Source organism: Gallinula chloropus, assembly GCF_964237585.1.
Source record: "Gallinula chloropus genome assembly, chromosome: 1".
Lineage (NCBI taxonomy): Eukaryota > Metazoa > Chordata > Aves > Gruiformes > Rallidae > Gallinula > Gallinula chloropus.
This window is the reverse complement of record NC_140085.1, coordinates 155,304,179-155,320,606: the sequence shown is the minus strand read 5'-3', so window position 1 is coordinate 155,320,606 and position 16,428 is coordinate 155,304,179. Positions and strand designations below refer to the sequence as shown.

Below are 16,428 nucleotides of genomic sequence, written 5' to 3'. Positions count from 1 at the left end.
CGTTCTCAATTTTCTTCTTCTGTCCTCCCCAAAATAAATCTATTTCTCAAATCTGCTCACATGTCAAACATTAGCCCCCTTCAGTGGTTTGCAAGTCTTTCCTCAGCTGTCCTGAGGACGGACTGAAGCGGGACCTCTGACCTCTCAGCCCCACTACCTACTTAGAGTCCATCTTCTACTCTCTATGACATAAAAACATCCAACCTGAAGCATTTTATTATGCAACAGCCAGCAGATTATATACCAGCCATTTTTTAATGCAAAAGATGTAACTCTAAAGTGATGATCCATGCAGGAATTGAAGGAAATTGTGAATTGCTTACCTAAGACTGTGTTTATAACGAAAGAAAGACTGACATATTTTAAAACTGGTGCTCACTTCCAAGTTAGCCCTCAGAAACAGTAGTAGCATCTTCTTTTTCCCATAAATTGTCTTCCTTCACAGTGAAGGAGCTTATTTAAAATATATTCACATAACAGCAATTGATTTGTAACAGCCAGTGGAATTAGAACTGCTGTGTGAAGCTTAACTCTAAACGGTTACAGTGGGTGTGCTATCACTTTATCATCACTGAGTCAAACAAGTTCAATTTGTAACTACTCATGTATTGTGCTGAACTGCTCCGTCATCTGATGCTTCCAAGTAACACATTACGTAGTGCATAATTTATCTTTGTCATAATATGTAATGTAGTATTTACAGTAATCTTGTAGTCTATGCTAGAAAACTGTTGGGAAAAAAAATTACTTGATGTGATTCCAAATACAAGCTAGGGAGCCTGCTCTGGCAGGGGGGTTGGACCCGATGATCTCTCGAGGTCCCTTCCAACCCCTACGATTCTGTGATTCTGTGATTCTACAGCACACAAAACAAAATTACTGTATTTATAATTTGAAAAATGAACCACAGCTTTTCAAGTTCTTTGGATTAGAGGGTGATTCCACGCATGTTACAGACACATAATGTACAGAGTTCCAATCTATCATTATGAAAAAGCTATAATCACTACAGAGTCACTATCTCATCATTTATAATAATTAAAACATTTTAGGTTAAGTGAATTGGTTGAGATTTTCAAATTGTTTTAGGAATTACCAATGAAGAAGTAAGGCTATTTCGTTCAAAGAACAGTCTCAAATGTATTTTTAAAGCACTCTAGATTTTTGTTAATGTATTTAATTAACTTCACCAAACATAGCATTTTGTGTTTTATACTGTATTGGGAGGTTTTTAAACTATAATATTCACCATCTCATTTGCTTTTCTAATAGATCAGGGAAAAAAAAAAAAGCCAAAACTCAAAAAAGCTCACACCAAAAAGCCTGTAAGTAAAGACACAATTCCAGCTGTGAAGCGAGAATAAAGACTTTCAAACAAACAATAACCACTGTACTTGCTAAAAATCCTGTAACACTGTTTACTGTAAAATAAGGGACAAATTGGGAGGAGCTAAAAATGGGGCTTTAAACAAAAAATTGTCATCAAAAATTTAAAAGCAAAACAGATACAAACATGAAAGCATTACACAACACTCCTTTCTGCAAGTACAGGAAGTCTGAAGGGCAGTAAATAACCGTCTCCACAAAAGGACCGAAAGGAGTTCCTCAGAACACCTCCCATATCAGCTTCATGGTTCAGCTGAGTGACGAGTAAATCCAACTGCCCACTATTCACAGCTGTCAGACACCACAGCCTTCATATGTCATCAATAGAGGACAGATGCTGACACCTTCTTATCAATACCCACCAGCAGGTATGGCTACAGAACGTGTGGGGAAGGCAGCTTGGCTGGTGTATGACATTCCTGCTTTCTTGACACACTGTTGTACTGCTGCAGTTGAGTGCCAACATGGCCTGCAGAGAGATTTTATGGGTTACCACACCAAATGCCTGAGTTTCATTTCCCTCTCCATCTGTTCATGAGCTAACCTCTGTATGTATTGCCTTACTAGCTGACTTAGCTCCCTTGGATGTCTTCAAGGTTCAGCAAACCTAAAAATGGCTTATAAGGAGGAGGACTACCAGGATCCCCCTACCTGGAACAGCACTCACTTCTTCCAGGAAGTGCACAGGAAAAAAGTCTTCACTGTGAAAACAATTAAAGATTGGAACATGTTGCCCAGAGAAATGCTGGCACCTCCCTTACGGGAAATATTCAAGACTCAGCTTGACAGGACCCTGGATAACCAAATTAAGTCCCTGCTTTAAGTAAAAGGTTGGTACAGACCACCTCCATCAGTCCCTTACAACCCAGACTTTTCTCTGGCTGTGTGCATCTAAAACTATCTCAAACTGTCAGTTCCTTGGGGGGAGACTCCAGTTCTACACCTGGTTCCATATGCACAGACCTCTACTCGTGCTTGGAAGCACTCCGCAGTCTTGAGAAGGTGACATGTCTTAAACGCTGCTGTGCTTCACCCAGCAGTATTCTGCCTTCTCCCAGCTCCAATGTTTACACAGGATGCAATGGGCGGATTTGGATCCAAATGTTTCAAGGTGAAAGCTTTCACTCCAGAGCATCAGATATTGCCTGGAGACTGAATAGGGAGATTGATAGGCAAACAGCCTCATCTAACATGAAAAAACTCAGGTTTATCATCATCATTCATAGCTCTTCTTCAACAGAAAAAAAGCCACAATGATGAAAGGAGGCGGCACTTTTCAGAAAGAGGATTTTGTTATGTGGAAATTAGCATTATTAAAAGCTGAAGAATCCATTTTATACTACAGAGGCCAGGCAAAGTTTAATGAAATAACCATCTTAGTATAGCTGTAATAAAGCACTATTTGTATCCGTGGGGAAGAACACAATACTCTGAAATGAGATTTTACATTCAGCTTACTGCCTTCAAAACTTAACAGTTTCAACACAGAAAAGCACATTATGGATGAAGCTCCCTCTCTTCCTACCTGAACACATAACATGTTAAGCAATATGTTGATTTTGCAGCTGGCCCAGTATATGTGCAATTTTATCCTGACATGAAGCAATACATTAAAAATATCCCTCGACAATAGCTGCTTTTGTCAAGAAAAACAGTACAGCAATTCTTGAAAGCACTATTGGAAAGGGAGAAAATTGACATTACCAAGAAGTAAAGTTTTATTCTTCTAACTGGTCTGTATCTTGCAAGAGCAATTTCTAAACCACAATCTGAAAACCAGTATGTTGTATACTTTTTCTTAGCAACTTTAAGGTTTAATTTTGATCACCACAGTAAGTCACTTAGTATTATATGGACACATACTTCAAACCATGCTCAAAAATAATTCCTCACTAAAAACTTCTACAACCCATTGACTGTTTAGAAAAAGCACCAATTCTATTTTAGAAATACTGCCTATGCAAATTCACAAAGTTATTTAAATGCTTTTGATTTTCTAATAGTCTAACGCAAAAACTGGTGCAAAAAGCCCCACTGTGTAATATGAGTCACTTTCCTGTAATAAACACTCCAACTGAACCAGGCACAAGTCACCATAGAAACGGGTGCGTACATTCCAGTGCCAGGGTCTCTAACCTTCCCTGGCCCACGGGCAGTAGCACCCAACTAGCAGCACGCTGCAGGCAACTTCAGATTCGTTTTCCTCATGATAATCAGCTCTAATTTTTTTTTTAATTTCCTGTGACTGGAAAAAACATCAGAGCATTTCACCATCAACATGATCCCGGTAGGCTGGGAACAGATATCCTTGCGGTGGACATCCATGCTCAGCGAAACAGCAACAACACAGGGAAAGGGTGAGAGAGAAGGATCAACTTTTTTCAGTCTGAATGTCCTACTGAAATAATGGGTATCAATACCGTTTGCTATGAAATAATATTTGAAACTCTCAATCAATCAATCACAGCTCCCAACACCAAAATACTCCAGTACTTCTGAAATTGAAGACAATTTGAAATACTATACTTTTTCCCAGCACAGAACAGCGTATCCAGGTTTCCAGTAGCATTATGCACAGTACAGAATTCTATTTTGTTAATACAGGTATGTAAAATAATTATTCATATGGACAATTAATTTTCATCTTAGAATCTCAAGAAGCAAGGTCAAAGGGGAAACTCAAATCTTAAGTTAACTGGGTCTTTTTCCTGTTTGCTCTGTGAGCTTTTTACTACCACAGGTAAAAAGTTTTTCTGTGTTTTTCCCCTCTGCATAATGACACTCTGTTTAATCAGAGCATCCCGTCATTTTCTCATCCTTGCCACTGATTCCACTGGTTATGGCCCTGCCCTCCCCACCCCCAGGTCAAAGTTCTTACTCCCACTGGTGACTTGCACATCCTGAGTCTGAGCTTTCACCAGCGGGCATCATGAGCATGTCAGAGCATGCTGGGACAGGATGACAGGAACCACATACTCTGTTTTACTACATGACCTTTGAAAACAACACAGCTTCCTCATCCTTAACTCATTTATATGCCATGAGGTAACTAAAGTCACAGAGCACAGTCATTTCAGAATTCCCATCTTCTGTTCACAGTCTGTAATGCAGCAGAAACTCCCTTGACAAAGCTACTAAAAGCTGGTGAGCCAGCTGACAGTGTTTCACCACAATTCAATCAATATGTCCATCTTTTATCAGAAGGATTAAACTAATTTTGTAATTTCTCCTTTCCTGTTAGCTGAAGGTGGAATGTTTAAAAGTACTGAAAAAAAGGCAGAACGTAACAAGGCACAATAAACAACAGTTTTGTAATTTATAGCTCAAGACAAACTTCTGAATTAGGATGATTATGGAAGAAACTCATTTAAGCATAAATGAGTTAATGCCCTAAGCGTTAAAGAAGCTGGCATACAGGGTGTCTGCAGACTGTCCATACTTCCCAGCATCTGCTGACAATGAGACAGAGCGATCACTTGCTGTGAGACACCTAAAGGCTGTGTCACCATCCGCCCTAGGTGGATGCTTCCTTTGTAGTCAACGGAGAAAAAAAGGCCAAAAAATTACCTTTTGGAAGAGCCTACTTTAGAAAGAACTCATTAGAGACAATTGCAGACCCTTAAATTAGTGCTGATGAATCCCTACTAGAAGCATTTCAATTTTAAGCCAAAAAAATCTAAATCAAAAATCAAAAATCAAACAGCACCAGAATACACAAACAGACATCAGCTGCCACCAGAAGCAGCTGCAGACCCCAATTCAGACCATGACAACCAGGGTATGTCACTACAGCACAAACATCCCGGCCCCCCCTCACACTACATGTGCTACAGGTGGAACACTCCTTCTCTCCACAAAGAGCTCGGGTACAGACCCGAGTCCACACGGCCCAGGTGATGCTCCAGCCTGTTCCCCCTCTCGGTTCTCCCCTCCAGAGTGGACAGATGGCAGCTGTAGCAAGCACAACACCTATCAGAAAAAGGTGAGGACAGTGTGCTGTCTGTGCATGGCTAACCCTGCCAGGGAACAGCCGACACGCTGAAAGCCGACGATTTCATCCACCTGGCCTTTGGCCCTGGACAGAAGCGAAGGAAACGGTTCCCATCTCTCTGTGGCTGCCTTGGCTGATGATTAAGCTTTGTTCCAGTCCCTGCATGAATTCATGGGAAAGAGTGCCGAGTGCTAAGGCTGCAGCCATTCACTGCAGCCTCTTGCAGGAGGAGCACTGAAGTCACTGAGCAGCGCTGCTCCGCGCTACTGAGATAAAGTCTGACAAATCCACTCACAACTACTTCAGGTAGTACAAAAGTTTTGCTGTGAACATAATTGATTTAACAATGGTGGAAATGTCAAGGACCATTACTTCTGACTTTCTATAATCTCCTTTGTTGGCTGACATGTGTCACAACTGCACAGTGAAAAGAAAGACATTTCTATTAAATTCAGTGCTATATATTTGTGCAATATAAAAAAAAATTCAAATTTTCAACATGATGATACTAAAATAAGTGTCAGCTAGGCTTTTTTAACAGACAGGAGAGACAACTCTCACATTTTTTATTTTACAGTGCTGTTTTTAACAGAGGAACAGGAAAAAACATGCCTCCTTTTCACAATGTGATTTCAGTGTAGGTTTTATAATGCCAACATGACTGCAATTAGAAGTTGCAGTGAGGATTCAGTATAACGAAGATAACTTCACATATCCTCCCAGTGTCCGTGGAGTGAAATGGTATCTATTCACCTCTCATTCCCTAAAGCCTGAATTTTCACCCAAGACATTTGTTACCTGGTTCCTTTTTTTATCACTGTGGCTGTGAATTCTTTCTTATCACCAACAATTTTGTGAAAGTTTCTCCGACTTCAGTACACTGTTCTCTGATTATTTTATTATATACAATACTACCTCTGCAATTGTGTCTAATACAACTTCTAACATAGGGGTTGGAAGGGACCTTGAGAGATCATCGGGTCCAACCCCCCTGCCAAAGCAGGTTCCCTAGCTCATATTGCACAGGTAGGCATCCAGACATGTCTCTATCTCATGGCATCTCCTAATACAAAGGTGAAATTAAAATCTCCTAATAAAGGTAAGATACCTTTAAAGTAAGATATCCTTAACTTCCTCATACCCATTTGACACGAGCTTACTAGAGAGCAAAAGATAATTTTTGCATCACACTGATTAAAAGAAACAAAAACTCCTCCCAGCACGGGTTGGGCTCCCTGCTTTCTTTCAAAAGTCTGATGCTCCTCTAATCTCACATCTGTTTTAGGCTTGAGAGGTACCTTTCATTCCCCTATTTCCACCCCACCTCCTTTTCTCAATGACAAGATCATTTCGGAAACTTTCCTTGAATCAATGAGCAGGCCTGTGTCAAGCACATACAGTCATGTTCAGTATGAGTGGGCACGTAAATGTGAGACACAAACATGAGTGAATTCATGGAGCTCTCAGAAGACTGCCAATCAATCGGTAAGTTATGCAGTAGACATAAACTGCATGTAACTGGGAGACCATTTAAATCTTACTCAAGATACAGTGAAGGAGATTGATCTGCTTTCATTTAAACAGACCCAATACTTTCTTGATGCAGCTGATTATAGCAGAGCTCTTTCTGACCAAGGAGCCTGAGACATGACAGATATCAGGGTCAAAGAGTCACTGAACTCTATTCACCTTCTGGGAAATAAAGATCATGCAAACAAATCTATGATCGAATGAAAAAAGTGGAATTCTGGACTGAAGAGACCATAAAAATACCAATATCAAATTCATGAACTTTCACTTGTTTTACTAAATGTATTACATGTTGTGGTACTGTAGTGGCCAAAACTGTGTCTCTTAGAAGGCTATAATGTATGACAGTTGCACTCAATGTTAAACTTTTAGACCACTTGCACAATTATAAACCACCAGCAGAAGGCAGTAAAATGAAGATAATTTCAGCTAAATGTAGAAGTTCCAGTTTTATGACCCAAGTGATTCAGACTAGTCACCCACCTAGACTTTGCCTATGCCTGCAAATCTTCATACTCCAGGTATTCTGGCAATGAACTTAATATTTCCTGATAAACACCAAGAAACAGAGAGTATTTCTGACTAATAAAATATTACTTAGAGCATTAAAAACTGGTTGCCAAAGAAGTAAATGTATTCTATGAGAGGCTAGTAGGTAACACCACTGTACACTATACTGACAGATCCCTGCGTTCTTCGAAATCACTCATGCTACATTGCATCATTCAGCCACCTTGATACCAGTTGAGCTTTGTGTTTCAGGGTACTATGATTCAACCTCTATCTGCTGAACAGACATACCTAAGGGCAGATGGGAAAAATTTTATAGCATGAAGATGATAAAAGTTAATGCCTTTCCATATTCCACGAGAGAATAAAAAATAAAATTATATTAAGTAACTCTTTAAACACCCCTGAATCATTGTTGGACATCACATTAGGACTGGGAGACTTTTAAGTCTGTGACAGTGATGGCTATTGTTTGTGCTGTATTGTCAATAATAATTAAAAAAAATGAAAGTTTGATTTCCTTCAATTAAAATACTTCTATTCATAAACTCCACACTATTCTGGTGTCACTAAATCTCATGTAAAATTTGTATCATCACAAAACCTGTCCCCACACACCATGTTTTGGTGTTCTAACAAGTCAAAGTCAAGAGGTCTCCTTGCACTTATTCTTACCTTCAACCGTCCCTGAAGTAGAGCTCTATTTTGTATATAATGTTTCTAGTTCTGCGATGGAAAGTGGCCTTTTTTATTTTACACACTCCACAGCTTTTTTAAAGTGTAGGAAGTCTGTGGTATTTACCATTACTATTTTTTTCCATTACATTTAAAGAGATAATTTTTTAAAATGTTTAAAACATTAGGTCTTTTTAAGATGTTTCTGTAACAAAATATAGTAGACATCTGCTAACATGTTTCATAAGCTATTCCCACAAAAATATTGATGTGGCCAAGTCACATCACCCATGTGCTGCTCTGAGAACAGAATCTGCAATACTTTGAAATCATTAAAACGTGTGATCTACATGGAAAGGTTGTAGAAAAAATATGTAACTATGAAAAATCATATATCTAGGAATGCAACATCTCTGAAAAATACTAAAGCATTGCTGTACTTATCTTTATGATTGGAACCCATATTCAAACTTATTTGCTCATAAAAACCTAATAGATTAAATGTGAATGAAAATAGTAAGCCACGGCAGTTTCTAACTACTTGAATAACCTGCTTGATGAAATAATTAACACCTGACTTTTACTGTCATCAAAATATTCAGTTGGAGTCCAGGTAATATTCATGAAAGTTATTCCCTAGCCAGCGATGTTGTGTATTTACCAACTTCATCTATTTGAAATAGATTTAATACTGTGTACACAGTATTTTCCTGAGCTTCTCTATCATTCCACAGTGAGCTCTAGCACAAGGCATCATTCTTCAATTTAGAATGTAATTTAGAATACAAGCATAAAGATACTTTGCAAGACACAAAATGACTCAGTCTAATTCTCTGTCTCATACAAAACCCAAAACATTACAAGTTGTCTTACCATGTTTGTACATACATTTCATATAATGCAGCCAGCCAACGTTAGACAGACTGTCCTAGAATGTTGTATTTAAACAGACCTCAATCAGTCATAAATTATACCCATATTTTATTTTTCAGAAATGACTTTCAAGGTAAAGACTGACATTCTTAGCACTAGTTCACTTGTTCATGCCAAGTAACAATAGGCTGCTATTATACACCACATACTATGATGTGGTATCACAAGTTCAGTACTTTTTTCCCAGTTAATGCCTACATATCGAATATAATCCATCAGACTGTACATTTATATCCTTTCCAAGTCTTCCAGATGACTCAATCTATCATTAACACCTATTGGAAGCAAACAGTGCTATAGCAGAAACAAGGAACATCAATATGCTATTTTGAAAACAAAAGGAACTCAGACCCTGTAGTATATATATATATATACCCTGTACAGTCACCTGGTTTCTTTCATTTTTGTATCTTGTGCCCCTCGTCTAAAGACATGATAGCATCTATTTTCTTTGTAGGTGTTGAATATCAATACAAACAGTTCCCCTGTAATTCTGGGGCTTCTGTATTGATCGTCTTTGGAAATGACAGAAATATAGACTGGTTTGGGTTAGAATTGACCTCAAAGGCCATCTAGTTCCAACCCCCTGCGATGGGCAGGGACACCCTACACCAGACCAGGTTGCTCTAAGTCCCATCCAACCTGGCCTTGAACACTGCCAGGGAAGGGCCAGCCACAGCTTCTCTGGGCAATGTGTATCACCGTCTCTCCACCCTCACAGTGAGGAATTTCTTCCTGGTATCTAATCTACACCCACCCTTCTGCAGTTTAAATCCACAACTCCTTGCCCTATGACTGCATGGCCTTGTAAATAGCCCCTCTCCAGCTTTTGGAACAAGCAATGATCAACATTTAGAAGGCACAGGCAGCTCAAATTCTGCATACATTTTACTAGCATAGCAACAATTATGCAGAAGGAAAAATGAGTAATAAAGATCACAATGGCACAGCAATGTTTCAGTTTAACTTACTTTCTGCTGTAACAAAATACTTGGGTGGTGTATCACTTTTATTTTGTCAGAGTTTATACAGGGAAAAGGGAATGTTACTACAGGCAAAAGGCTAGGATTTTCAGAAACTACTTTCCTTTTCTAAGAACCCCTGGGAACCAAAGGAGTAAATGTCTCGTTTGTCCTCAGAAGGTTTTAATTAGACATAACTTAACATTTTCAAATTCTTCTTAGCTCAGATATATTGTTATTAATTGGGACTTAAGTGGATGGTGCCTACCTTCTTCTCTAAATTACATTTCTCTCTGGACTGCAATTTTGCATTAATCATGGTTCAAAAATGTATTAGCATGAAAATCCCTAAGGCCTTTACATAAATACTGATTTATGATAAAGTTCAGGAGAACCATATGGCAAGACATTCATTAATCCTACATTCACTAAAAGCTCTGAATGTACTTAAAGCAGGACTAAAGTTCATAAACAAATCTCCTTATACAAAGATGTTTCATATACAAACATCTTTAAAAAACGCCAGTAGGTTTCTGAAAAGTGCCTTATTTTACTTTGATTGCTGCTATCTTGGGAAGTCCATGGATCATTATGTTAACAGAGTTATAACATTTAAGCAACATTTTCCCTAGAATCAATAATCCAAAGAGTAAGATAAAAAAAAGATTATTCATTGATTAACATTCAAAGAAATAATTTTATAACATTCAAGAAGCTCTGATGTAACAGCAGAAAAAGGCTAATCCAGATCTAATACTGTTTAATGGAAGTTGCTACGTATGACACAAGTCCGTACCCTTTTCCTACAGTTCTCTTATTCACATCAATAGTGTGTAGGCACCCACTTCAGTGAAGCCATCCTTCCCCTTTATTCAACAACCCTAAGACCACACCCACAAGCCTAATTTTGAGCCAAGTTGGAACAGGGAAAATTCTGATTACATATTAGTAGAAAAAGTTTTTGCAGGAGGTTGGTCAAGCACTGGAACAGGCTGTTGAGAGAGCTAATGAAATCCTTGGAGGTGTCTGAGATTCATCTGGACAACCTGAGCCATGGGCAATTTCATATAACTGGCCCTGCTTTGAGGAGCTGGTCAGACTAGATGATCTCTGGAGGTTACCTCCAATCTAAATTATTCCTTGACTCTGCGAATAGCGCCAATGAAAGCACTTTATTTCACTGCAAATATATTCACTGATGAATGCTTTAAGACATTAAGGTGTAAGTAAATGTTAAAATAGCAATAAATGAACAAATGCCACCATTTTCTTTTAATAAGCTATCTTTGCATAACAATGGTTATGTCTCATCTAGTCTACAGTGTTTTTTATCTAATAAATTAAGAGTAAATGGTTAGTGTGTAAATGAAATTATCTGTGTTGTCATCTATACATATATAACATGAATTAAGACAATGGAACCAACTCCAGACAGTTATTCATTCTGTGCAGACAGACTCAGATGCTTCAAAGATAAGCTCATCACATCATGGTCATCCTATGGAGAGTGGCTAAGGACTCTGGGCTTGTCTAGTTTGGAGAAAAGGAGGCTGCAGGGTGACGTCATTGCTCTGAACCTCTTCCTGCAGAAAGGATGTGGAGAGGGAGGTGCTGAGCTCGTATCCCTGGGAGTCAGTGATATGACACATGGGAATGGTTCAAAGCTGCGCCAGGGGAGGTCCACACTGGATATCAGAAAGTATTTCTTTGTGGAGAGGGTGATTAAACAGTGTAACAGGCTTCCCAGAGTGGTGGTCAATGCCCCGAATCTGTCAGTGTTTAGAGATGTTTGGGTAATGCTCTTAACAACAGGCTTTAACTTCTGGACACCCCTGAATTGGTCAGGCAGTTGGACTAGGTGATCACTGTAGGTCCCTTCCAATTGTCCCTTCCAACTAAACCTATTCTATTCTACTCCTATTCTATTCTATTCTATTCTATTCTATTCTATTCTATTCTATTCTATTCTATTCTATTCTATTCTATTCTATTCTATTCTATTCTATTCTATTCTATTCTATTCACTCCTATTCCCAATCCCATATGCCCAAACAAACACATTTAAATAGTACAGCGAAAGATATTTAAAATTAGCAGGAACATGTCAGTCATAACCCCTAGGTATCAACTGTGAGTGAAGTTGGTATTTCCATGAACAAAGGCTGAGAAATCAAGCTTTGTACACAAGTCACACTGTTGGCCACCTCTCTCTGCTTTAACATCTATGTATTTCTTTGAAAAGTCTGTACTGGTTGTAATAGGAACCTGTTACTCTCACACTGTTCAGATGTGCACACTGGCCATTAATTCCCCATTCATGATCCCGTACCCTCATCATCACATGCTAAATGGACATCTCTGATAAGACAGCACAGATAGTAGCTAGAAATAGGACTTAACAAAGGATTACTTTGGCCTTATGCAATATATAAAGACCTTCTCAGAACCACTTTATTTCAGAAATTTTCTAAATATTAATATGAGATTTTAACTTTTTCTGTTAATGTTCATTAAGTATGATGGCATAATAGGATAGTTTGGAAGCAAACAAAAAATGCTACCTCCAAACTCAAAAGAAACTGAAGAGGGAAGTACAACTTCAGATGTCTCTGGAGCCACCAGACTTTTCAGGAGTGAAAGGGAAGGATAACACATTGATATGGCAATTGGACTAGGTGATCTTAAAAGGTTCCTTCCAACCTAACGCATTCTATGACTTTATTCTGTGCCATAATGACATAGCTGTATTGTCAGCAAGGTCTGAAGATGGATTTTCTGTATCTAAGCTGAATTTGTATCTATTTGTAGAAGAATGTAAGCAATCAGTAAAATAATGCTACAAAATAATGATCACTGCAAAACTCTGCAGCTTTACATTCTCCTTTCAACATATATAGATTAGTCCAGAAACAACAGGAAACATTGCAACAAAAGTATTTGTTTACCAACATGCATTATATTAAGGGAAAAAATCAGTAAAGCAAGATAACATTCTCATTTAGTTCACAGTAAGACATATGTTCTTATTTAAATAATCACACAACAACGCATCCAGCCCTTTGAAATGAAAATTCAAGTTTTAAATCCATATATGGATCTCTGACATTTACAAAATATTGCTGCTAATGTATATGTAGCTTATTTTTCCTTTCATTCTTTATGTTAATGCAATTAAACCATCTATATCTTAGCAGGAAACCATAGTTATGAATGTTGGCATTATATTTTGGGGGGATTAAATACGCAGTAAATCTGCACCTTTGTCAATCTGTCTTTTCAGTTTATACGCCACGGTGTTGCCCGCAGTTAAAAACGATCACATAAAAAAGAGCTGAGAAGTGAAAAAAACAAAGATCAAGAATCACCAGCACATCTTCAGATACTTTTCTTAAGCACATGCAGAATGCTGCTTAAACACTTACCTTAACTATCCCACGGATATGCATTTTTGCTATCATCTCCGCGGTGTAAAGAAACATCAACAGAGTATCAAGAGCAAACGTCACATACTGGAGAGGAGGGTAATGCTCAAAGGTCTTTGGAGTGTTCATACAAACAGAAATAACACTGATGATAGCACAGATTCGTAGCAAAGAGTGTACCCACTGGAAAAAAAAACAACAGACCAAGACAATGGAAGATTATCTTGATGTTCAAAAGAGCTCAACTATTTACCCTCCATAACATGTACTGGCACGTTTTGTAAAGTGGCATTTGTGGTTTGCTTTCACATTAAGATTCATATATTAAAGGTCTACATCCAAAAGCAAGCACTCTTGCCTTAATTTTTATACATATATATAAATAAAAAACCATATACACACACATATCTATGTATATACATATGCATACATAATTTTAGTAGTTGATTTGGAAGGTTGTATAATTCATAATCCAAGAATTAAGAGCCAGGAAATCAAGATTTATGCTTCTATCATTTCTGCTTTGTGGTTTTTGTAATCCTATTTCTTTGCAAATGACAACTTCTCACATTTTTGCGCTGATAATACGTGGAATTAGTTGATGTTATAAATTGGGTGAATACATTAAATTAAAATATCTGTGCAAAATTTTAATTTTGCAGTTAGATGAACAGATTTTTAAATCCGTTTACAATTCCAAAAATTGAGCAGCATGGGGATTAAAAACATCCTTCCATTTATGAAGAGAATGTCACAGAAAACTACTTAACATCAGGATTCACTTTTGTTCCAAACAAGTTTTGTTGCTGTAAAAGAACAGTTCATTTTTATGACTACTTAGGTCTCAGTCTCACTATTAATAAGGCTGATACTCAGTGCCAATCACAGCTGCAGGTCTGTAAAAAGATTGTATCAATAACAGGTTTAAGGTTGGATTTTTTTTCTTTTAAATCAAAACAATACTGAAACATCTTGAAGCCAGACAAGTGTAATGAATCAGTTGGTAATGTCATGTCTAACAAAACAAGAAGGAAAAAGAAAGAGATTTCAGCAAGAAAAAAAAATCTCCCTAACAAAAATCACTGGCCTAAAGGGATTTATAGAAATTTTTCATCTGAGGAAAAATTCTCCACTCATTTACACCACCTCAGATCTTTTGGTATCAAGAAGATTTAAGAACTCTTGCCTAATTTAATACTCACTATGAGCTCACCTGAATGTAATGACATTTTACCTGAATTGAATAGCTCTATCATTTATATACTCTGAGTCCAAATTAGTAATCTGGAAGTGGAAGGAACCTGATGAATGACGTTTTATGTTCTCTTAATATCCACTTTGTTTCAAGTAAAAACAATAACATAAGTATTGAAGAGTGGCTGATATAAAAAATGTCTGCCACAGTAAAATGTTGATTAATAGATATACTTAAGCAATATATAACTAGTTCATCAGCTGAACAAGAAAAGAAATATTCTATCAAAAAACTGTTTAGTGCTTCCTGAGAAAGAAAGGTAAATAACCCAGCATGTATTTCTGCAATGACCTTTTGAGCTTATTACAGCAGTCAATATGAATACTCTATTTAAGATCACTTAGCATGAATTAATATAGGAGTGTTGTCTTGTAAATGATTTAGGTGTTAAAACTCAGCAGCAAAGCCGAGAGGACCTAGCATCCGTACTGCAAATGAGATGACAGTTCCATTAAATGAATATAACGCTAACAACATGTCTTATTTCAGAATATTTGTCTTTCTGACTTTACAAAGTAAGAATTTACACACCGCTTTAAGAGAAACGTGAACATGTCTTCTCTGCAAAACTATGAATCATCCAAAATACAGGAATCCCAGATGCACACTGACTGATGAATAATTTAATCGTAAGAACCATATTTACACGGTAAAGGCATTTCCTTAATACTGCACATTCTATTAAAAACTCCACTCCCAAAGAAGGTTCTCCCCAGTTTCGAGTTGCCAGACACTTTTACTACTGCTCAGGGCAGACTGTAGGTTAAATAATACTGGAAAAATAAGAGCTGTACTTCAAAGCAACGAGCCCAAATACATTTTTACATTAATAAGTCATGCAAAAGGAGAGATTTGAAAGTCAAAAGTGCCAACTGCTGGCCACCACTTTAGTAATTAAATGCTCCTTTTGACACCCTTTTCAAAATCTCATTTTACAAGCTTCTAATTTCAATAAACATGTTAGGAACCAGAGACACTGGAAAGCTGGCAGTTTAAAAAACCAGTTAGTAGGTGAACTGGTTGGGAAACGCTGCTTCATCATCCCTATCAGTCTGCAACAGCCAAAGGAAACCTTCTCATTTAGTTTTGGACTCTGCAAAAAATGAACTGGTAGATTAGCAATTGTAGCTCCGTATTTGTACCTGACAAATATCTATTTCAGAATCTTTTGTGGAAGTCCTATTTCAACAATACAAGTTACACTTAAAATTAGTAACTATGGAAAAAGGTACCTACTGGTTTGTTAATCCACAGAATATCTGCATTGTCTGACAAAGATTCATCGGGACCAAAATCTGTAACTGGCTGGGCTTCCACCCTTGAACTTTGTTTCCTTTTTAGCATCCTGAAGTTAACTTTGGTTATTTATAATCATGAAACCTCCTTGGGGAGAAAAAAAAAAAAAAAGAGAGGACATTAATTCATTAAAAATGTTTTATGATGCATTTTTAACAATATTATAAATAACCTAAAGCATTTCATTTTCATGCAAACTGCTTTTGTACTTACCGATTAACAGGATCTTAATTTTATTGAAAAGCTCTGCCCACATAAATCACTGACATAGCTCATTATTTACAAAAATTTACATAAAGGTAGGCAATGCAAACAATTACCAGGAACAGAGCAATGCTGGCAGAAATTTAGCACCAATACACAAAGAATGCTATTGCTGTGAACGCAAACCCAGAGTAATCACTGGATGGATTTGACCTGGAGCCATTTAATTTAATGGTGACATTTCCATTTATTACACTAGGCTAA

General features: G+C 37.5%; 1 protein-coding gene across 2 annotated transcripts in view; it reads right to left on the bottom strand.

The window, feature by feature from the left end:
• Nucleotides 1-16,008, bottom strand: part of NALCN (sodium leak channel, non-selective) — a gene marked incomplete at both ends in the record, with an annotated part of 232,005 nt that extends 215,997 nt beyond the window's left edge. For both annotated transcript variants that reach the window (XM_084271507.1, XM_084271508.1), the window contains 2 exons: nt 13,410-13,592; nt 15,901-16,008. In XM_084271507.1, coding sequence (XP_084127633.1) covers nt 13,410-13,592; nt 15,901-16,008 — 291 coding nt within the window. The remainder of the gene's footprint in view (nt 1-13,409; nt 13,593-15,900) is intronic.
• Between the last annotated feature and the right edge of the window lie 420 nt (nt 16,009-16,428).